At 35.8% G+C, this 24,406-nt stretch overlaps 1 protein-coding gene and 1 pseudogene across 1 annotated transcript; one reads left to right on the top strand and one right to left on the bottom strand.

The window, feature by feature from the left end:
* Positions 1 to 1,746: 1,746 nt before the first annotated feature.
* Positions 1,747 to 13,649, top strand: LOC113073099 (mothers against decapentaplegic homolog 4-like; annotated as a pseudogene).
* A 2,586-nt stretch (positions 13,650 to 16,235) lies between these two features.
* LOC113073093 (RNA-binding E3 ubiquitin-protein ligase MEX3C-like) lies at positions 16,236 to 19,275 on the bottom strand. The gene is made up of 3 exons (XM_026245999.1): positions 19,160 to 19,275; positions 18,569 to 19,041; positions 16,236 to 17,339 (listed from the first exon to the last, which is right to left on the bottom strand). The coding sequence occupies exons 2-3, from the start codon at positions 19,011 to 19,013 to the stop codon at positions 16,252 to 16,254; spliced, it is 1,533 nt and encodes a 510-aa protein (XP_026101784.1). The 5' UTR covers positions 19,014 to 19,041; positions 19,160 to 19,275; the 3' UTR covers positions 16,236 to 16,251.
* Between the last annotated feature and the right edge of the window lie 5,131 nt (positions 19,276 to 24,406).

The raw sequence follows: 24,406 nt of genomic DNA, 5'->3' as shown, positions 1-24,406 counted from the left end.
TGATGAACATCTGCTGTTTATTTCTCTGGATGTGCACACTTTTATAGCATTATGTGTATTGGGATCGCAAATCATTTGAGTCAGTTCGGGAGTTCGTAGCGGGTTCGCGAATCATTTGACTCAGTTCGGGAGTTCGTAGCGGGTACGCGAATCATTTGAGTCAGTTCGGGAGTTCGTAGCGGAATCGCGAATCATTTTAGTCAGTTCGTGAGTTCGTAGCGGGAAGGCGAATCACTTGAGTCATCTCACTCCAGTTTGGAGTTGGAGCGGGATAGTGAATCATTTGAGTCAGTTCGGAGCGGGATCGCGAATCATTTGAGTCAATTTGGGGATCGCGAATCATTTTAATAAGTTCGGGAGTTCGTAGCGGGATCGCGAATCACTTGAGTCAGTTTGGGGATCGCAAATCATTTGAGTCAGTTCGGGAGTTCGTAGCGGGATCGCGAATCATTTTAGTCAGTTCGTGTGTTTGGAGCGGGATCGCGAATCATTTGAGTCAATTTGGGGATCGCGAATCATTTGAATCAGTTCGGGAGTTCGTAGCGGGATCGCGAATCATTTTAGTCAGTTCGTGAGTTCGTAGCGGGATGGCGAATCACTTGAGTCATCTGACTCCAGTTTGGAGTTGGAGCGGGATAGTGAATCATTTGAGTCAGTTCATGAGTTCGGAGCGGGATCGCGAATCATTTGAGTCAATTTGGGGATCGCGAATCATTTTAATAAGTTCGGGAGTTCGTAGCGAGATCGCGAATCACTTGAGTCAGTTTGGGGATCGCAAATCATTTGAAGCAGTTCGGGAGTTAGTAGCGGGATCGCGAATCATTTGAGTCATCTGACTGCAGTTTCGGAGTTGGAGCGGGATCGCAAATCATTTGAATCAGCTAGGGATTTCCTAGCGGGTTCGTGAATCATTAGAGTCAGTTCGGGAGTTCAAAGCGGGTTCGCAAATCATAGCTGTATATGGATAGGCATTTTTAACTAATTTAGTAGCTATAATTACGTTTTCCACGCTTGTTTAGGTGTGAAATGTGAACTCATATTTTTTCTTTTAATGATGTGCCGTTTAACAGTATCAAGTATATTCAAAAACTAAACAAATCATGCCTAAAACGTGCAAGCATCTAGGCTAATGTAAAGTTACATGATGAAGTCATACTAGTGCGCATGTGCATTTTGAGTGCATTCTTTCACTACATTATTCGGTGTATTCGGATGGATTTATGAATGCATGTGAATGATCACAAAATTCAAGATATGAACTTTGTGCCAAAAGGGTTCTTTCTTGTAATTATAGAACCTTTTTAGCATAAAAGGTTATTTGGAGTTGAGTAAAGAACCCTATGGTTCTATATAGAACTCCATTGATCCCTTTCTTCTAACAGTTTGTTGTCATAACTACTATTTATTTTAAAATAATGTGAAACAGTAATACAGTATGCAGTGTATAACAAAACTTCAAACAATTCTGTGCCACTTGTTGCATAACTTAGCCTGATCAAAAAACCGAGTTAAGATTATTTCATCAAATCTATTCATCCAAATGGAAATAAATTCAAACAGCTTGCACTGTGGGTTACTGCAGTGTGTAAATATAGCAAGTCTTCCAGAAATTCTGTGCATACAATTAGATGTAGTACAGTCTACTATTGTGAGCACAGCACTGTTGGTATTCTCGTTCTAGTGTATAACATATTTAGCCTGTGATTTTCACCTGCTGTTTTACTCTCTTGCAGTTTTCAGTCATGAACCTAGAACAGCATATATGTGGGCGGGGCGTATTTACGCTCCCCGGTGACGTCACCGCGCTTACGTAGAGACGGTCTCCGTGTATTGTCGCCATGAATCGTAAGTGTTTCTGTTGGTATTTTCTCATTTTATTTTTAATTTCCACTTAATACTTAGCTCTAGCACTAAAGTAGGCATTTGATCTGCCCGTTCCACACATATATATAAGGAGTATCTGTTAGCCGGCCAGCTCGTTAGGTCCTAGTGAGATCAGTCGCATTGTCACAGACTGGACTGTGATTTATTATCATCTCGTTCACAGATTTAATTGCTATAATAATTAACTGTAATTATGTGCTTTTGATGAATTTATAGTTTAATAGACTCCATTGGAATCATATATGTTTCCATCATAGCGGTTTTAGATGTTAATTAATCTGATAAACCAATAATTCTGCATAAATATGAACACTGCTGTGTTTAATCAGAAGTAATATGTGGGGTGTAAATACTCAATTAGTAAATGTTTCACTATTATTGAACATAATCTACTTAATTGTCTTTGTTTTAGATTGACGCATTCTATCTATCTATCTATCTATCTATCTATCTATCTATCTATCTAAGATCACGTGACTGAAGACTAGAGTAATGATGCTGAAAATACAGCTTTGATCACAGGAATAAATTACTTTTTAAAATATATTAAAATAGAAAACCAGTATTTTAAATGGTAATAATATTTTATAATATTGCTGTTTTATTTCTGTGTTTTTGGTTAAATAAATACAGCCATGATGAAAGAAGAGACTCCTTTAAAACACGAAAAAAATCTGTATATATATATATATATCTAATATATATATATATATCTTTTTGTCTGATTGAATTCAATGCAACATGCTTTATAGGCATGCCAAATAATTGTATGTTTGTTTTCTTAATGCAAAATATTGTAAATTAAGTCATTTTTAAAGTATATTAAATAGAAAACCAGTATTTTAAATGGTAATAATATTTTATAATATTGCTGTTTTATTTCTGTATTTTTGGTTAAATAAATACAGCCATGATGAAAGAAGAGACTCCTTTAAAACACGAAAAAAATCTGTATATATATATATCTAATATATATATATATATATATATCTTTTTGTCTGATTGAATTCAATGCAACATGCTTTATAGGCATGTCAAATAATTGTATGTTTGTTTTCTAAATGCAAAATATTGTATATTAAGTCATGCTCTGTGTTCTTAGGCTGGTGTGGAGCACATCTCGACATCAAGGAGTGAAGACAGACGTGTTGAAGGACGTGGGTTTGTTTATTCTCACCTCTGGTTGTGTTATTCCAGCAGTATGTCTGTCTCCAGCACACCCACCAGTAATGATGCCTGTCTGAGCATCGTCCACAGTCTCATGTGCCATCGACAGGGAGGAGAGAGCGAGTCCTTCTCCAAACGAGCCATAGAGAGCTTGGTGAAGAAGCTGAAGGAGAAGAAGGATGAGTTAGACTCTCTGATCACTGCCATCACTACAAACGGGGCTCATCCCAGTAAATGTGTGACTATACAACGCACGCTAGACGGCAGACTGCAGGTCTGGTTGATTATTAAAATGGACAAGGAATAGTAGTTATAGTAGATACTCACCCTCAGGCCATCCAAGATGTTTTCTCATCACAGATTTGGAGAAATTTAGCATTACTCTACATCACTGTCTCGCCAATGGATGCACTGCAGTGAATGGGTGCCGTCAGAATAAGAGTCCAAACAGCTGATAAAAACATCAACATGTAATCCAAACCACTCCAGTCCATCGGTTAATGACTAGTAATGCCAAAAGCTGCATGTTTGTAAGAAACAAATCCATCTTTTTGTCGCTTTTGACTAAAATAGTCCATAATAACATTTATCTCAGTTAAAAAGTCAATCCCCTGTTGTCCTTTCACAATAAAATCCACAAACATATTTGTTTAAAACTGCTTTGGACTGTATTCACTTGTAAACACACTTGATTGGTGCGTATTCCTCTTCCTCCTCTTTCTTACAAACTCCTAGCTTTTGGCTTCACAAGACGTTAACTGATGGAGTGGAGTGGTGTGGATTATCATGATGTTTTTATCAGCTATTTGGACTCTGATTCTGACGGCACCCATTCACTGAAGAGGATCCATTGGTGAGCAAGTGATGCAATGCTACATTTCTTCAAATCTGTTCTGATGAAGAAACAAACTCATCTATATCTAAGATAATCTGAGGGTGAGTAAAGTTTCAGCAAATGTAAATTTTTGGTTGAATTATCCCTTTATCTATAAATGGAAGTTACTCTGGAATGAAATTCTGTTCTGTGTTTTATCATCCGTGTGCACAGTTCTGCTGTGATGATGTGTAGATCGATGCATCTCATTTGTTTCTCAGGTGGCCGGTCGTAAAGGATTCCTCATGTTATATACACACGGCTGTGGCGATGGCCGGACCTGCACAAGAACGAGCTGAAACATGTGAAGTACTGCCAGTTTGCCTTCGACCTGAAATGCGACAGCGTGTGTGTGAACCCGTACCACTACGAGAGGGTCGTGTCTCCAAGCATCGGTGGATTGTCTTCTGTTGAACATTTCTGTCAAAGCTCTCTTACTATGTAGAATAATGCTTATTCACGTGATCTCTCTCCGTCTTTCCATTTTCAGATCTGTCGGTTCTGACTCTGGGCGGCCCAGGTGAGGGTGCTCTCACTTCATTTCATTTTTAATGATCAGTACTTATATTTACATTAGTTATATTTAATAAAAAAATAATTTGTATGGACCGTACAATTATGTTTAAACTGCGTTATTGACTCAAGACACATGCTACCTTTCAAAAGTTTGGGGACAGACTTTGCATTAAACTGATCTGATGGCATTAACTACATTTATAATGTTTACAAAAAGTGATATTTCCAAAGATTTTGAACTTTTTTTTTTTTTTTATACTTTCTAGTCATCAAAAAATCCTGAAAAAATGATTATGGTTTATTTTAAAATTATAAAAGGATATTATAATATAAAAAGCATGTTTCTTGAGCAGCAAATCAGCATATTAAAATGATTTCTGAAGGATCATGTGACACTGAAGACTTTGCATCACAGAAATAGCATTTTAAAAACATATTCAAATGTAAAAAATTAGTTTTAAATGAAAAATTGGATTGCACGGTATTTTCTGTGTTTTTGGTCAAATAAATGCAGCCTTGGTGAGGATTGGTGACTTTCAAAAATATTAATAAAATCGTACAGACCCCAATCTCTCCCATATCACTCTCTGATATTATTTATGCATTTAGCAGATGCTTTTATCCAAAGCGACTTACAGTGCATTCAGACTAACATTTTTAACCTAACATAAAAATATCACTCTTTAAACTCAAATCAACATTTCATGTCCTTTAATTTAATTTATTTGCTAATTAGGCATAACATAAGCAGGACTTCATGTCGTCTAGCGGAATTTATCGTGGGATAATGATGGAATAACTATGTGATCCACTGCAGATTGGTGAGTAAGTCATTTAGCGTGTTTAAGTGTAGGTCCGAGTGTAGATCCGCTGGTGAAGGATGAGTTCGATGCTCAGCCGTCTCATTCTGCTGCTGATGGAGGTCACAGTATTCAAACCATCCAGCACACAACCTCTTCCTCTGCCCCGCCCGACGCTTTCAACAGCCCCGCCCTCCTGCCGCCAGTCGACTCCTCAAGCTCCGCCTCCACTTCAGCGTTCACCAGTATGGCTGCAGGTCCAGCCAGTAAGTCAGTATTTCTTCTGTTTGTTCAACCAGCAGGACAGAATGCATCGCCTTTTAACTTCATGCATCTTCTAGCTGTAGCCCATCAGTCAAATGAACATTTTCCTGATACCTGATGATCTTTTGTAGCTCTGAGAGTGTATGAAATCGGCATGTTTTCCTCCTTCAGATGCCCCCAGCTCATGGCCCAGAGGAAGCAGTTTTCCTCCCAGCATCCCTCAGCAGAACGGCCACCTGCAGCACCATCCTCCTCTTCCTCATACGGGCCAGTACTGTGAGTCACTAGAACTACCCCTAACTACCATGTTTTAGTTTCATCATTAAATGTTTCTCTTTGTCTGTCTGGGTCAGGGTCCGTGCATAATGAGCTGGCGTTGCAGCCGCCCATATCCACTCATCCAGGTGAGGAATAACACACACTGCGCCCCGGTTCACTAACTAGAGAAACCATAGTACGTGAGAGTAACTAACTCTGATGCATGAGAGCATTCTGTTTATTGTAAGCTCATGCTGCAGTTTTGTCATCAGCTGCTTCAAATGCTGAAGCTCTTCAAAGTCAGGTGGATTCTGATTGGCTGTCAGTAGAATAATCTTCCTGAGAGTGATTCCAGTGATATCATTCCTCTGTGAACGTCCCTATTCTTCTCATTATTAAAACTTATCATTATCATCCTGAGAGTGAACAGGCCTTTAGTCTGTCATGGTTGTTATTGTTAACTAAAACAAAACATATTCAAAACACTTTTGCTACCACTTTTAACAATGTTTCATTTGTTCATATAACAGATTAATAAATGCTTTTGTTTAGTCTAAGCTGAAGCACTTAAAATAAAGTTTAGTTTTAACTGTAATAATTATATATATATATATATATATATATATATATATATAATAAAACAATTTTAAGCTGTCACGCAACCTTAAATAAAAAAAAAAAAAAATTATGTATATATATATATATATATATATATATATATATATATATATATATATATATGAAAAAAAAGACAAAAGATAATTAAAACTGAAAATCTATAAGTTAATTCGAAACAGAATACTAAAATGACACTGGTGCCTTATCATAAAAATGCCAAAGATGTGTGGATCATACATTATTTCTGGTAAATTTAGTATTTGTAGTATGCAGTATGCATGAATAAAAAGTATGTATCCGCAGAGGCTTTTAGCTATTATTACCCACAACCCCTTGCAGTACAGAAGAGGTTGAGTTCATTTAACCAGTACACCATCACCTTAACATGTACTGCAGTATCAATATCTTATTGTGTTTTTACATACAGCAATCTATGTTCTTACCCATCATCAGTGAAGTACATTTTTTTAGTGCATCAGAGAAGGAATCAAAATATTTTAAATATGCGTATTTCAGAATCCATATTAAAATCCTGTGATGTAAGGGTTAAAAAATGCTTATTGATTTGTAACTGCACGGTTTCTCTCTGGTTTCTGCTCAGCTCCAGATTACTGGTGCTCGATTGCGTACTTTGAGATGGACATCCAGGTGGGCGAGACGTTTAAGGTGCTGTCTAACTGTCCCGTGGTGACGGTGGATGGTTATGTTGACCCGTCAGGTGGAGATCGCTTCTGTCTCGGTCAGCTGAGTAACGTACATCGCACAGAGGCCATCGAGAGAGCCAGGTATGGTGACCGAATCATCACTGGAAACCTAACACTGCTAGTATTAGGATTACCATTTTTTTTCATATTTTGGTTGAGATTTTATTTTTATATTTTGTTATCATTTTAAAGTTGCAGTCATTTTGATATGTATTTTTGTCATTTGTATTAGTTTTAGAATTTTTGAGGGTTTATTAAATTTCAGTTAAATATTATTTTATTTCAAGTAACAAAGGTGTTTCTTTTTTATTTTTTTATTTTTTTATTTAGAATATTAATGAATATTAAGCCATATTTGTTTACAAATTATTCAATTAGTGTTTAATTTAAATGAGTATTATTTAGTATTATATTATTTAGTTATGAAATAATAAATATAATACTTGCCCACACGTCACTTCACTTCATCACTTATATTGTGAATTAAATGTATTTTTTCTTCTTCTTCTGTTTACAATTTTAGTTAAAAATTTTAGTAATTTTGTCATATTTATTAATATCATTAATATGTTATATAATTTTTATTATTATAGTCTGTCCCAAATTTTACTGCAAAATAAACAGTGAATAGATGAAATAAAAATAAAATATAACTTTAACACTGTATTATCAGTGCTATTTTAATATCACTTTGATATTAAAGTTTTTATTAATATTTTGAATTTTGTATTTTCTGTTCAGTTTTATTTATTTTTTCCTTTTTACTATTTTCCAATGTCTTTTTTTATGTTTTATTACATTTCAGTTAAATATTATTTTATTTCAAGTAAAAAAAAGTTGTATTTAATTTTTTTATTTTTTTTTTACTATTAATAATAAATAATAAGTCATATTTGTTTCAAAATAAAAATATTTAATTATTATTAAAACAATTTATGGTCTTAGTTTAAGAAGACTAACAACACTGGTGTTATTATAAAAAATAATTAAGTTTATAATTTAATGTTATTAACAATAAATAATACATTTTAAATTGTATTGTTTGTTTATTATCAGAATATAAATACTAAATCATTAATAATGTGAAATCTGACTAGTTAACAATCAGAATATTAATAAGTAATAATAAGGCTTGTTTGTTTGTTTGTTGTGTGGTTGTAGTTCGTTTAATAATGACAGCACTGAATGACAAGACTCTGTGCCTCATGTCTCTTCTCTCCAGTGAGTGCAGCTCTCTCTGTTCTCTGTCCTGCAGACTTCACATCGGTAAAGGTGTTCAGCTGGAGTGTAAAGGCGAGGGTGACGTGTGGGTGCACTGTCTCAGTGACCACGCTGTGTTTGTCCAGAGCTATTATCTGGACCGCGAGGCTGGACGAGCTCCGGGTGACGCCGTCCACAAGATTTACCCCAGCGCCTACATCAAGGTAACACAAGCGTCCGCTCCACCCGGTACGATTATTAGGACCTTCTTGGACAAATGAGTGATATTCTTTCGAAGTACAATGGAAATACTATGGTATATGTGTATACAGTGTGAGGAAGTTGTTAAACTATTATTATGTCACACAACTAGTAGTCTACTAACAAAATCATTTAAGATATTTAAGGTGGCAGTGTCTTTTTAACAGCAAAAATAGTACGATTCAGTCATATTATTTACGTTTAGAATAAAAATGTTAGTAATGTTCCATAATAAATATTAAATCATATTGTTTTTTTATAATCTGAAAATATCAATAACATTAAATAATAAGTAGAAGAAATCCTATTTGTGTTTACAATCTGAATAATAGTAATATTAAATCATATTTGTTTTCAGCCAAAATATTATTAATTAAATATTAATACTATTTTGGTTGAAAACAAAAACGATTTATTATGATGTAATAATTAGTCATATTAAATTGTATGTATGTGCACCAGGAAACTATTAATAATATTAATAAAATATTACTAGATCATGATCTGTATTTACAATCAGAATATTTGAAATATTTAATCGTACCTAGTTTTTTTCCTGTTTCCGGACTTCAGTGTTTATCTCGCCTAAGAACAATAAGGATCTTAGTTAATGTGACCGCAGTAAACTTGCTGAAACATTTACACTAAATGCAACCAATAAAATGAATAAAATTCAAAACCTAGTCAACTGCAGCAATTATCAAATGATTTTGCTTTGATTCTGTGTGTATGGGCATCAGAATTAGTTTATACTGGTGATGTACCGCAGTTTTGTGGTGTTTGTGCTGCATCAGTGCGGTGTAACAAGTGTGCATCCTAACAGTGTCTTTACGAGGCTTGGACCATCATTTAAAGTAGAGAGTGGCAGCAGGAGCAGGTCTTCTCTGCTCTGCGTGTGTGACGTCTGTGTGTGTGTGTGTGCAGGTGTTTGATCTGCGGCAGTGTCATCGGCAGATGCAGCAGCAGGCGGCCACGGCTCAGGCTGCAGCAGCTGCGCAGGCGGCTGCGGTGGCGGGAAACATCCCGGGCCCGGGTTCGGTGGGAGGCATCGCCCCTGCTATCAGTGAGTCTTAGTCACTTTCAGCTAGTCAAGTGTAGATCCGTTTTCTGTCATGATTAATGAAGCCCAGTCACAGAGCAGCGGTTCGTGTGGCGATCACGGCTGGTTATTGAAATAGTGGAATAATCCATGAACCATGTTTTTTGTTGTTGTTGTTTTTAAGTGGTGGAACCAAATGATATTTGTGCTGTTCTGTTCCGTTAATGTTTTTTTTTTATTTTTCTTATTATAATCACTTTTTTTTTTATACTGGAACTATGTGTAATGATTTTCATGACGTTCAGTTCTGTTAGTGTAATATAAATATTAATAATAATAATACTAATAATAATAATAATAATAATAAAAGATAAAATAAAAACCAAATGATTTTCAGGATGTTCAAATTCTATATGGATGTTTTTTTTATAAAAAATAAAATAATAAATACTGGAACCAAATGATTTTCAGGATGTTCTGATCGTATAAGGATTTTTTTTATAAAAAAAAATAAATAAATAAATAATAATAATAATAATAATAATAAAATACTGGATCCAGGTGATTTTCAGGATGTTTGGATCCTATAAGGATTTTTTATTTAAAAATAAAATATGTTTGGTTCTGTTAAGGTTTTTTTTTTTTTTTTATAGTACTATAATCAAATTATTTTCATGACATTCGTTTCTGTTAACAGTTCTTTACAAAAAAAAAATAAAAAAAATAATAATAATAAATAATCAAACCAAATGATTTCATGACATTCTTATTCAAATATTCAATACAAATCATTTTTATAAATTTCTGTTTAGATTTCTTTAAAATAACAACAACAACAATAATAATAATAATAATAAATACTGTAACCATATGATTTTCATGTCATTCAGTTTTGTACATTTTTTTTGGTAAGTTTACAATAAGTTTAATTTATTAAGTAACATGAACTACATTTATTACAGTATTTTTTCATCTTGTTAATGAAAATACAGTAATTCATTGTTTGTTCATGTTGATTCACAGTGCATTAATGCTAACAAGCACAACTTTTGATTTCAATAAAGCATTAGTTAACATTGAAAATTAACATTAAGATTAATAATTGCTGTAGAAGTATTGTTCATGCTTAGTTCACGTTATCTAAAGTACTTAACCAATGCTAACTAAAGAACTTATTGTATCCATTTTTTATTTTTTATGCTTGTATGAATGATTGATTGATGTTCAGTTCTGGTAAGTGTTCTTGAACTCCTGCTGATGCAGTCAAAACTGAGTCCTGAAATAGTAGAGCAGTGTTTGCTGGGTTTAGTAGTGATCCGTCTGCCTGTCCTCAGGTCTGTCTGCTGCGGCAGGCATCGGTGTGGACGACCTGCGGCGTCTCTGTATCCTGCGCATGAGTTTCGTCAAGGGCTGGGGTCCCGATTACCCTCGCCAGAGCATCAAGGAGACCCCGTGCTGGATTGAAATTCATCTGCACCGCGCTCTGCAGCTCTTGGACGAGGTTCTGCACACCATGCCTGTAGCCGACCCGCAACCTCTGGACTGATGCTTCAACATCAAACCTTCAACCTTATTACATGACTGACCTCTGACCTCAGCCATGAACCTCAGCAGAGTATGATTTTTTTTACGCCATCTGGCAACACGTTAGAGAACCAGCAATACTATAAAACAACATGAACTTTGATCGATCCAACAGGACTGTTCGTCAAAACACCGTAAAATCATCTTTTTTTTTTTAACAAGACCTTCACTTTTGATGTTCAAAGAGGAAATGACCTCATATTGCATTTAATCCAGTTTACAGTGGCCACATACAACAAAGAAAAACTTGAATGCATCAGTTTTAGGACTAGTTTACTAAGAATTACTCATTTATCTCTCATTGTAGTTTGTAAAACCATTTTTTGTAAATCATGACATTGAATTGAAAGGTTTTATGAACTCTGTAGACAAAAATTCTAAATTATGTGAATTGTTGCATTCATTAACGATTATGAGGGGGGAAATTATGTAAATGATTGCATTAAGTTAAATGCAGTTCATTTATGTAACAATGGTTTTTATGACTAAAGGATCATGGCATTTGCATTCATTTGAACGTAGAATATCGTTTGAAATTTTAGTTTCTTGAAGTTTCTTGAGCAGCAAATCAGCATATTATGATGATTTCTGAAGGATCATGTGACTGAAGAGTGGAGTAAAGATGATTTGAACTTTGATCACAGGAATAAATTACTTGAAATGTATTCAAAAATAAAACAGGTATTTTAAATTCTAAAAATATTTCACAATATTACTGTCAATATAGTCTTCGTAAGGCGAAGAGACTAAAAACAATCTAAAACTTTTGAACAGTAGTGTAAGTTTATTCCAATTGAATGCAATAATTTACATAATTTTATAAAACAAGCTGAATAAGTATTTACAAAAATTCAGTATTTATTTCATTTGTATCGATTTGAACGCAACAGTTCTTGTTAATATGGTTTCACAAACTAAAACTTCACACAGATATTTGTTCAGCTTCTGTTTTATGATGATTCGTAAAAAACATTTTTCTGTAAATTATTGCATTGCATTGCATTGAATTGTATTCTGCTTATGTTTCATGAATGAGATTGTTCTCATAGCTACAGAAGTAACTATTGAGAAGTTCATGTAAATTGTTGTATTTAAGAAGTTCAACAAGTTGTATAAGTAAATCCTATTCGATTCAATGTGACGGCTACACTAAAAATAGTTTCACAAACCATTCTTTATGTAGTTTATGTAGCACATAATTCTTGTATTTCTGCTATTTATGTGTGTGTGTGTGTGTGTGTGTATGTGTTTTTGTGTGCATATTTATACACGCACAATTAACAGAAATAAGAAACAAACTATTTACATATTTAATTTAATTTCGTATTCAGAAATGGCTTTTTATGATGAGTTCACAGTTTGTTTTTGATGAATGAGGCATGTGGGACAGTAACTTAATAGGATTCAAGAAAACTCCGTCACTTCCTGATGTTTGTAGCGAGTATGTGGCCAGAATATTGTCCTTTGTGTGTGTTCATATTTTTATTTAGTATTTTTTATAACTTTAATAACTCGTTTATATCAAGCACTTGGTTACTTTATATCACCTGTAAAGATTTCCACTAAACTTTCCCTGGAAGGGCTCCGTCTCAAACTGAGTGCAGTCAGGATCAGGATTGAGATGCAGCCAAGTGCATTTAGTCTTTGATATAAAACTTTGCCTCCATTTAGCCCAGGTGGGTTAGATATGGTTCATACTGATTATTTTCTTGTACTAACCAGTTTTGTCTTCTCATTGTATGTGCATTTGTATCTTTTCTTCTTAGTGTTGCATGTTGGGATGGAGACGGAGCGACGTGATAATCGAACTAATTTAAGAAGCAACAGTATTGAAAATGAAGGCTTGTTCAGAATGGCATGCTAGTATTTTTGCAGCATGCAGTATTGTTCATAGCACATATATGATCATATTGCACAATGCATATTGCTCGATTTGATGGTGTGACTAAACTAGAGTAATACACATACATAAACAGTAATGCTGAAGCAATATGAGGCACATTTTTTTCAATCTTGATTTAGTTTTTGATCAGAAGTTCAAAAGTTGAAGATGTTATTACATAAAAAATCAGATTACAGATGCAAAACAAGTGGATTCTGGATGCCACTTGCTGAATTAAACATGCAACTTGAGAGAAGGTGACAACAATAAAACAAATAATGTTGAAGTTCCACATATTTAAAAAAAACAAAAAAACTGTATGTAGTATATACTGTGTAGTACACTAGTATTTCATTCTGAACACAACCTGTGTGTCAACCGGAGAGAAACGGCTGAATGAGCGACTAGTTGAGCAGGTTGTTCAGGCTTCTGGTGTGTTTCTTCACTTATTAGTGCTTTTCTGTTCAGAATGACTTTATCTGATCGACAGCAGATTGAAATCACTATTTGACTGAAACATGGTAGATATGAGAATACAGTAATATTGCATTATTAATGTCATTCTCTCTGGAACTATTAAATGTCAATCTGGTTTGTACTTTTGTAATGTTTGGTTATTATATAAAATTGCATCAGTGTTTTTTGTCTAAAATCAGAGACTGTCATGAGGCTGAAAATTTACCACAATAAAATAGTTTGCATTAAAATGCAACAGCTTCCACTGCACTGAAACCTTGTATTTTAGCTGAAACTGGGGTTACCGTGGTCATTTTTCATAAGGGAGAACTATATTACCAATCTTTGCATTTTTCATTACTTTCATCAAATATTTTATTTCTTAGGTTCATTCTTGCTACAACGTATCTGCTTGATCTTGCAACGCTAAAGTATGGATGAAGCTAGTTGAAAGTAAAACCCAAATCACACAAACACTAAGCACAGGTTTTAAATGAAACAATTTATTAAGGAACTTTTAATATCAGAAAAATAAAAATCTTGATTCTTTTTTACAGCAAATATATAATATCAGTGCTCTGGCCACAGGACAGCGAGGCCATTTATCATAAAATATATTTGAAACTTTAAGAATTCAACTTATATGACTTCATGTCCCTGCATAAATGTATATACATAATAAAAGAACAGTTGAATTATAAAATACAGAAACATAGTTGCAGTGTGATGGTAAAAGAAAATCCCTCCGATGAACATAAAATTCCTAGTCATGTTCAACATAGGACTTTAATTTTGTTCATAATGTGGTAGTATTGATACCTAATGCAGTGTATATATCTATATCTAATCCTTGGCTTTTTTTTTCCGTGTTTTAGGAATAGATAATAAATCATGCAGGTGTGCTCTTTCCTGCTCTATAGTACCTAACATCAATACTCTACAAGCTAATACTCGCAGCAGCTGACTCCTCGCCAGATAGTCTTAATATATATCTTAAATCTTAATATATATATATTTGAATATGAAATATAAACTACAGAAATACTACAAAATTGTAAAAAAAAAAAAAACCTGTCAAGGTGAATCTCGAGAGGTTATGGATCTCTGATGCTTCAGTTTCTCTGAGTTTAGTGGTGTTTGTAGCCGTGTCAGCCAACACTTTGAGCTGTTTAAACCACATTTTCGTCAACAGAATGGCTCCTCTGGGTACGACACCCTGTGATGCCCTGGCAGGACCCATTCATTTAAGGCAACGAGAGGAGTCGTTACCAACAAATACTAGGTCTATAATGCAATTTACCAAAAAGGGCCTCTACGGCTGTTCGTAGTTTTACGTGCATCGTCACTCTAGGTAATGTTTCCATTAAAAGTTGCAAATCAATAAAACATTTGAGAATAAAGCACTGTTTCTATCCCATGTGTTCAAGATTTAAAAAAATCTTAACTTTCTGGGAAAATGGCGCAAATGTATGAGTAATAAATTATTGGTGCAACTGGGGAAGCCTGATGTTTTGGAAAGCAATTTTGTGCTGACTTAATTTTTATTGCGCATCCAGCAAAGTTTTTCCATCATAATTTGTGCATGTTCAATTCCCAGCCAAAATAACTAGGAATCTCATCTGAGCGTGTATGTGCATTTTCAAATTTTCGCATCTTGGCATTTCCATCCAGCTTTTGTATACGACATCCCAAAATCGGTCTACAAATATGTGGATGGAAAAATGAAAGCAAAATTAACTTGAAACGCAAGCATAACCAATGTTTAAATTTATCTAAAAATTACTTCAGTTTATGTGTTCGCTTCAGTTTAACTATGCAATTTAGATAACAATTCATTTTGCTCATGTTCAAAAGAATAGTTCACTCAAAATTGAGAATTTGCAGAAAATTGTCTCATTTTCAGGCCATCCAAGACGTATGTGAGTTTGTTTCTTCGTCAGATTTGGAGAAATGTAGCATTCCATCACTTGCTCAACAGAAGATCCTCTGCAGCGAATGGGTGCCGTCAGAATAAGAGTCCAAACAGCTGATAAAAACATCACAAGTAATCCACATCAATCCAGTCCATCAATTTACATCTTGTGGAGTGAAAAGCTGCATGTTTGTAAGAAACAAATCCATCATTAACACGTTTTAACTTCAAACCGTTGCTGCGGGCTCAAATAGGAGTCCTCTATCCATAATACTGCGTTCTCCATTGGTGAGCAACTGGTCTAATGCTAAATTTAGCCAAATATTTAAATGTTCTGACAAAGAAACAAACTCATCTACATCTTAGATGGGTTGAGGGTGAGCAAATTCCCAGTAATTTTTCATTTTTGAGTGAACAATTCCTTTATTGATGTCATGCAATGCCCTTGTTGGAGATGCCAAAGTTGGAGATGTTCAAAGAGTTCAAGACGGCGCTTTATGATCACTTGCTGCTCGACTCTAGTGTGAAACAGAAACTAAAGGCCACAGATCACCATACACCCCACCAGCGTCATGGAATCAGGCACATGAAAATGTAAACACAGTCAATACCTTGAAAACTAAATGACAAAAGATTATTTAGCATTGCTAAACCCCAGCGACGCTCGCCGTAAAAACGACGTAGCAGCTAAACGCAAATCTCTGAGATGAACTCAACTGTGGTTATTAATCAGAAACCTGCATTTGCCAGTTATTTAAACGTAATAAAGAAGGAAGAAGTAAATTTCTTGTGATCCCAATTTTTTCCCCTCTCTCTCTCTCTCTCTCTCTCTCTATGCGCTTTGCAGGACGGAGTTGGAACACTCCAAACAAACAAGGTTTTGCCCGCCCAGGACAAGCGCCGCCATGTTGTCTCTGCAACGTACGCACGCAGGAACTTGGCTGTGTTTTGGGTAAGTGCGCACGTCTGGTGGAGAGCTGGAGCCCGTGCTGTCGCTAGACGGAGAAAACGTGGAACCAAAGGCAGGGAGGCTCTGGGAATTCTCCTGCACCAACCGAACCAGCGGATGATCCTCCGGAAGAGACGGAGACAGACGGGCCAGAAGAGACGGAGAGAGCCTCGGCGTAGTGGGCAAACTCGCGCCCCACAGCGTCGGCTGCGGATTGCTGGGCGGCGCCGTCATCATTAGCCCGTCGTATCCCGCAGGATCTTCAGGTCCCAAGGGCAACTGGGAATCACCAAACCAGAACGTGCCTCCGCTGCTGCCAGGACTGAGATCCGCCACTGCGCTGCCTTTCCCGCTGTAGTGGGACTCGCTAGAGTTGCTTCCGAGCGAGCTGGAGCTGTCGTTGCGATTCCCTGCAGCATTGCTGTGGAAGTTTGAAACGCCGCCGGAGAAGAGCCAGGCTCCGTTGCCGCCCGACTCGAAACCAACATCGGTGCCGTTGTAGTGGAAGTCGTCATCATCCACACTGGTGTCCAAGCTTCCTGCGGTTCGCATCGCAATATGGGCTTCGATTTCCTCCCGAGCTCGGTCTACGTTCTCAGGCATCCCGGTCACCTCAAACACCGGTTCTTTGTCGCGGCTTGGCGTGACGATGTAGGTGTGGGTTTGCTGCTGGATCCTCTTGATAGTCGCTCCTTTCGGCCCCACCACGAGCCCTACCATTCGATATGGCACCCGAACCTGGATGGTGGTCTGTCCCGGATGACAAGGAACGCCGTTGTGACCTGTGTTCGGCACCACTTTGTTTCGGGATGCCCGGATGAGAGAAAAATGCTCAGCCGCGGACAGAATCTCACGCTTTGCCATAATGACGTCTTCCTTCCGGCCGGTCACTACAAACACTGGTTCCTCTCCTCTCACGGGGGTTTTGATGTAAGTGTTGGTCTTTGCTCTTAGAGCTTTGATCTTGCAACCTGAGGAGAGCAGAAATACAAAGCAGAGTCAACACATTCCTAGTTTAAGAAGACATCTATCAATCAATCACAGTGATAGACAAGTGATCTCTTCTCAGGAGTAATTAGAGCAGTCCTGGATGCTGATTGGTCGATACTAACATACTTGAAATAGTAACAGGGCTTGTCAGTGTGCTAGTTCAGTTGTTAGTATTACACAACTTGTTTTCCTGCAGTTCAGTGAAGAAACATCACGACATTACAGATAAGTGAGGCAGCTGAAATCTTTAGTGTAGTTCACACATGCACATGACACATGCAGTTCAATGAGGTCAATGCAAGCATATATTATTAAAACCATTTTCATAATGGTTTCATAATGAATGCACTGATATTGGGAAATTGGCCCACACAATTTACAAATAATTATGACAAATTATGATCAGGCTTATTACTAATATTATTATTTTTCTTGTTGTTTTTGTAAACGTAAAAAAAGTTTTTATTTATATTTTGCATTTTTTTATAAAAATTTTAGTTCGTTTGAGTAATTGTGTTGTTGTTTTTTTCGCATTTTTAGTAGTTTTTGGTTTTATTTATATGTCTATTATTATTATTATTATCTAGTTTATTTACAAACATCTAGTCTTTTATGAATTTTTATTTTAGTTTTAGTTACTTTAGTATATCAAGTTAGTTAGTTATTTTAGTTAAACTAATTTAAAATGATAAATGATGGCAACTAGCTGAAATACAAATTGTTATTTAATTTCAGTTGACATTTATTTTAGTTTTAGTAATGAAAAAAAAAAAAAGTTTTTTTATGGTTTCAGCTTGAGTTTACTATAATAACCCTGGTTCAAACTTTATTCAGGTATCAAAATATACTATCTAACTTTTTTTACCGTCTGACATCTGGTGAATTTAAAACCTTTTGGTAACTAAACTTACGCTTAAATATAAAATACAAAATATATTTTTGTAACTTAATATTTTTTATATGTATGTATGTATGTATGTATGTATGTATATATGTATATATATATATATATATATATATATATATATATATATATATATAATTTTTTTTTTTTTTTTTTTTTTTTTTTTCTTGAGGTGAGGTGTGAAAATCAGAAAGGTGAGTACAAATATGAATCACTAATCCAGCTGGCCTCCTTACTGTTGAACACTGAGATGTGTCACAATATTAGAATATCAAACATGAAACATTAACGATCAAACAAACCCACCCTGTCGGCCAACTATCTCTGCCACATGTTCAGAAGTGGGCACCATCACACACTCTGTTGTGTTTACGCTCTTCCTCCTGGTGTTGAGTGCACACCTCTCACCCTCCTGCATCATCATCATCATCGCCATCATATTCCCCTGAACCGGGTAACCCTGGGACTCGTCCGGCCCGTCCTGGAAGAGCCCGGCATAGAGCTGATCTGAATCAGTATCATGTCTGATGTTGTTGTTGTTGTTAGTGGTGGTGTTTTCCTCCTCGGATCCAGTTTGGGATAAGGGCTGGAGGTCCAGTACCGCACCCAGGACACCCAGATGAGAAGTATCATGTTGTTGTGATGGACTCTCATCATCGCGGAGGCTCATCCGGCTCAGGTTGTGTACCGGTACCGGGAGGTCCGGTTCAGTATCGTCGGACTCCAGGAGTTGAGCTGTGTTACTGGGCATGCTCGACCAACAACGTGTCCTGCTTTCACTGCGGGACACACAAAAACAGACAAAAGTGCCTCAACGATGAGTTATCCACACTCCTGTTACTGCATTCAAGTGTAGAGAACCCGAATATGCGATTTTTAAAGTGTATTTAAACTTACAGCTGATGTTTTTAGCAGCGGCAGCTGTGGTTCCGTGACCCTGTTCTGCTGGATCTCTTTGTTTACGGTTCTTCGGGGATCCTCGGGCGGGTTCGTGAACAGCCGATCAGTGCGCGCAGCGCCTCACACCGGCGCGGAAGAACAGCGTACTTTTCGGTTTAGCAGCCAAAACATTTAATTTAAATTTTTTTATTTAATTTTATTTGTTGTGCCTTAAAACACTTTAGAGAAACTATAATCATAAATTATTGAGACTTTTTTTAAATGATAAAATATTTTAAATAATAATATAACAAAAATATGAATCAACATTATTCAGTTGCTCGTTTTGTACTTTCACTTTTGCTTTAGGCTTTTTTTTCCTATTAGGAATTTTCTATTGAAATTCAATATCCTGGTTGACATTTATAAAGAATAACTCTTTGGGTTTGAGACTTTAGTCTTTGCAACTTTACAGATCTTTTTTTATGCACCAAGAGCTTGTAACACTCCAAAGAGAAAGGAAAACTTGAAATTGCATCATATGACCCCTTTAAAGGAGAAAAGGGTGAGTGTTCTTGCATGGCCTCATCAGAGTCCAGACTTCAACCCCACTGAAAAAAAAATCTGTGGAATGACTTGAAGACTTCAGTCCACAAATAATCACCATATTGAACTGAACTTGAGCAGTTCTGCAAAAGAGAGTGGGCAAATACAGCAAAGTCTAGTAGAGACTGATACAAATCCCAACAGACTAAAGGCTGTAATTAAACTAAAAGGTGGTTCAACAAAATACTGACACAAGGGGCTTATCCTTTTTCCAACTCAGTGATTGTTTTATTTTTCATTTTTTCTGACATGTTGGCGTTATATCATTAACTTGCATGTTATAAAGTTGCACTGACTAAAATACAGCTGGATAAAACAAAAAACGGTCAGTCTTCATTTCAAGCTGCAAAGCAACAAAGTGTGATTATTTTAAAGGGGGGTGGGATTCTTCATAAACACTGTGTGTGTGTGTGTGTGTATGTATGTATATATTCAATATGTTCTGTATAAATTGCATAAACATGCTAATAACATGTTTGACATTATTTTCACACCAATTAATCACATTTCCCCCAAAATATATAGAACAATATATACAATAGGTTTTATTTACAATTAATGCAGATATCCAGGTAAACCCAAAGGATACACATACTTTTTTCCTGCAGCTGTAATGAATCTCTCTCTGTTAATGGTCTCATATATGTATTTTGATTATATGTCATTAATAATGTCTACAGGCTGTCTCTAAAGCAGCGAAGTTACTGCTAAATCCTGATGCTCTGGCCATCCCGTCTCCTGGACAGGCATTTTACAGTCCCGTACCGGTCAGACAGATTAGGAATAGTGTAAATGGATGTGCACTCAGTGAAAAAGATACATGTCTAATGGAGTGGTTTGAGTGTGCATGCTTGAGTTAGTCGGAGTGTGTGTGAGGTCAGATGTGTCCATTAACAGAAGAGCGTCTAATGCCCCTCTGCTCTGGATCATTAGTGCCGGGCCTATTTCCATTACTAATGATCGCTGCATTATTTTAAAAAGTCACAAAGCACAGCACTCATCCATTTTACTGTCAGGACCGAAAACCCTAGGTAATTATTCTTTATGTTATATTTCAATATTCACTTACAATAATGCAGCAGATGCTGGACTCAGCTTTAATCAAATCATCTTTCATTTGCCATTGAGCTGCCAACTTCCTCTAGAGGGGGAAGAACTCTTTATCAAAGTGCAACGCCATCCATCATGGTGCATCTCTGTTTCTCTCTCCCCTCTCAGGTTTTGCTTGTTGATCACACATATTCCACCCATTTTAAAGTCCTTTTGGTAAATTAAAATGGTCATATTTTTACACTTTCATAGCACTTTATTTTATTTCCCTGGACCACTTAGCTGTGCTCAACAAGCTTCATCAAGGTTAATTAACCATTTTCATCAAGGTTTCATTATGAATGCACATTGAAAGTTGTGTCAATGTCTATGACATTGAAAGTTTAGCCTGTACAGTTCACGATTTATGATGACGAATAACCATCTATTATGGCTTATACTCAATATCAGTTTTGTCTTTTTAAAATAATGTATAATTCAAATATAATTTCTAAAATGTTAAATAGACATCAGGTTATAAAATATACTATAAAAATGGTTAGCCATTTTTTTTGTTTTTGTTTTTTTACTTGTGAAATCTGACAAAACCTCTAAATTAATGAAAATGTGAAAATTACAAAATCATTTCAAAAGTAATTTATAAAACTTAACATAGTTCAAAGTGGAATAAGATTTTGAAATATACTAGAAAATTAAAAAATGTACTTATGAAATCTGGCAGAATAAAAAATTAATGTTTTAATGTATAAAGATTAAAAATATAGTGTTAAGTTGGTAAAATAATTACATGAATAAGTTTATTAATATTGATAATGTGTTTATATTATATTTTTTGAGGTGGTTGTCAACCTCATTAAAATAACAAGATTTGTTATATATTTCAAATATTAATTTAGCAGACATTCTGAAGTTTTCCTTTTACTGTACTGAGACTTCAGATCATCTAATCATATTTTCCGAATTATGAAGTGTTTTTTGCAGTTTTGTTTCAATACAGTGTAAATGGTCTTAGTGGACTTTGACTGTTAAAGTATGTGTTTCCCTTTAAAACATAAGCCTGTATTATTATGTCTGATTAAAGTGTTGATAAGTGAGAATTGAGCTTAACAAACATTCAAGGTGAAAGGATTGAAATGACAAAAATATTTATTGTAAAATACATTTGTTTTTGCCATTTTGCAGGAGGAGCTGTCATCCTCTCAGAAGCATAAAGGTGTGCATTTCAGGAAGATTTCAGAACGGAGAGAGCAGGTAAAGTGTAGAGACAGACCTGGACCAGGACAGTGTGATCTACAGGAGTGAGTCTGATTGATGCATACGTTCTCAGCTGCAACACAACAGCATTTGCATTGTCTTACAAAATGTTTTCTGAAGCATCTGGACTTGGTTTGCCGTGTGCAGATGCTTCAGAATCAGTTTTACAGACGAAACACCCACAGACCAACCGCAGTCTGTTCGCTGACCGTCTGATGAACACTGCACTCAAAAACACTTCTTCCTCTATTAAAATCTAATCTGATTGACTAACCTTTCCTCAAATTATGGAAGTAAGTCACACTTACAAACTACTGGGTTGATATGATAAGTGTTTGAGGAAGACCTAGTCAAGGCATTTGCCAGTTTAATTACATAAAACTGTTGAAATTTGATTGTTTTGTTTGAGGCAACAGAGCACTGCGGTGTCTTTTTATAGGTCAACCCGGAAATTAGCATCACACTGCTGCTTCCCTCGACAAAACCCAGTAGGATTTTTCTATTGGCTTTTGGATTATTGCTGAAAATAAACTCTGTGTCAAGCAAAAGATTCTTACATGTTATGTTCATCGTGATAATCTTCATAAAATGAGCACAACATCTATGAATTTTGAAGCCCAAGTCATCCCTGCAGCACTGTATTGTGTTTGATTAAATGGTTGATTTTGTGTATCCCTGTGTGCTGTTGTGTGTGTATCCCTATGAGAAAGTGAATCAGAAAGACCTCTCAGAGCTGGTTGTCTCTCGATACCATGAGCCGGTGGCTCTACAGGAGGAGGAGAAGGTATAAACCTCATATCAGGTGTATTTGTCCTCTGTTACATATGTGTAGCTTTCAGAGGAAATCATTTTGGACTTTATTCTGTTCACAAAGACCTTTATATTGTTAGTAAAGATGAGTAACTTATTAGACTGAAGAAACTTAAGTTTATTTGATTATGCATGCTTTTTATGTTTAAGTGTTAATATCAAATATGATAATCAGGCTTTTAAGGAATGTTTATTTATTCATCTCTTAATCTTCATTGTATTGCATTGCATTATGTCTTGAAACTACTGAGCTTTGATCATAAAACTAAGCATTTATATAATATTATTGGGAGATATACTGTAGAGTGTCAAGTGATAAGCATTTTATGTAAGTTGTCTACACTATACTTTTATAAAGATTTCATTGATTTACATAACAAACTTATTATCAGAATTTAATTTCACTATTTGGCCATATAATAATTAGCGACTGCACCAAATTGCACATTTTTGCTCAGTTTGAACCTCTGAATACTGAATTGAGCTGTTTTATCCTCCATATTCTCACTTTATTCTATATGAGCCATGAGTATTATGTTGCAAGATTGCATATGGACGTTCTGTCTTGCCTGTAGAGGGCACTATTGCAACAAGACAAAACATGCTTTTCTGCATGGATGCTTTTCTGTATGGGTACAAATAACTTGTGTTTGCATCATGTGTGCATTTCTCAAATATGTGTGTATATGTGTATTTTTAGGGTGTTCCGGGACCAGGGCAATACTATAAAGAGTCAGTTTGATACGCCTAACCCACGCGCTCCTGGGTTGTGTCCACCCTTCCCGTCTCAAGCTCAGACAACAGACTCTTTTATTTCTACACATTCATATCTGCTAATAACAACTGGTCTGGAAAAAACTCTCCTGATGTCACATACAAAATCTAATTAGACCTTATTTACTTGTTTAATACATCTTATTGTGCACAACATATCAGTACAACTGTACTTCATAATCTTTTAGTAAAATATAATGACAGAAGTAAAATGTGTTGTGAATGCCTTCATGTCACTTTCATCTGATCTCAGTACTGTGTTTTTATAACGGTTCTCCAGTCAAGGATGAGACCCCCCTGTAGGTGCGTATGATGACCCGCGCTGTGCTCTGGAGAGATCCTGAAGAAAGGCAGAGGGGTGAAGAAGAATCCTTTCGGCCTGACAGCTGTACGCTTGCTGACAGAAATCAGACCGAAAGCTATGCCAGGTTTGTACCTGTGTGTTTGTGAGTTTGTTTTGCTTTCTGAATGCAAAATGTCTTTTATCTGTGAAATGCAGTCAAGAGGTCAAATTTGGACTGTGCTTGCCAGAGGGGCAAACATGAGGTTTGCAAAGTTGGCACTAGATTTCATACTGCTACACATATTCTTTGCAACAGCAGCCAATCGGATTTCAAGCCATTTTCAAAGCGACCAATCAAGACACTCGAGATGCATTCTAAATTACATTCTGTCTAGTATGCATAATTACAATTTGTTCTTCACAAATCATAGTACATTGAAAATAGTATGCCAAAGTGAAATCATGTATAATGTTACAAAATGTTTATA

Source organism: Carassius auratus, chromosome 5, assembly GCF_003368295.1.
Source record: "Carassius auratus strain Wakin chromosome 5, ASM336829v1, whole genome shotgun sequence".
NCBI lineage: Eukaryota > Metazoa > Chordata > Actinopteri > Cypriniformes > Cyprinidae > Carassius > Carassius auratus.
This window is presented reverse-complemented; position numbering and strand designations above follow the sequence as displayed.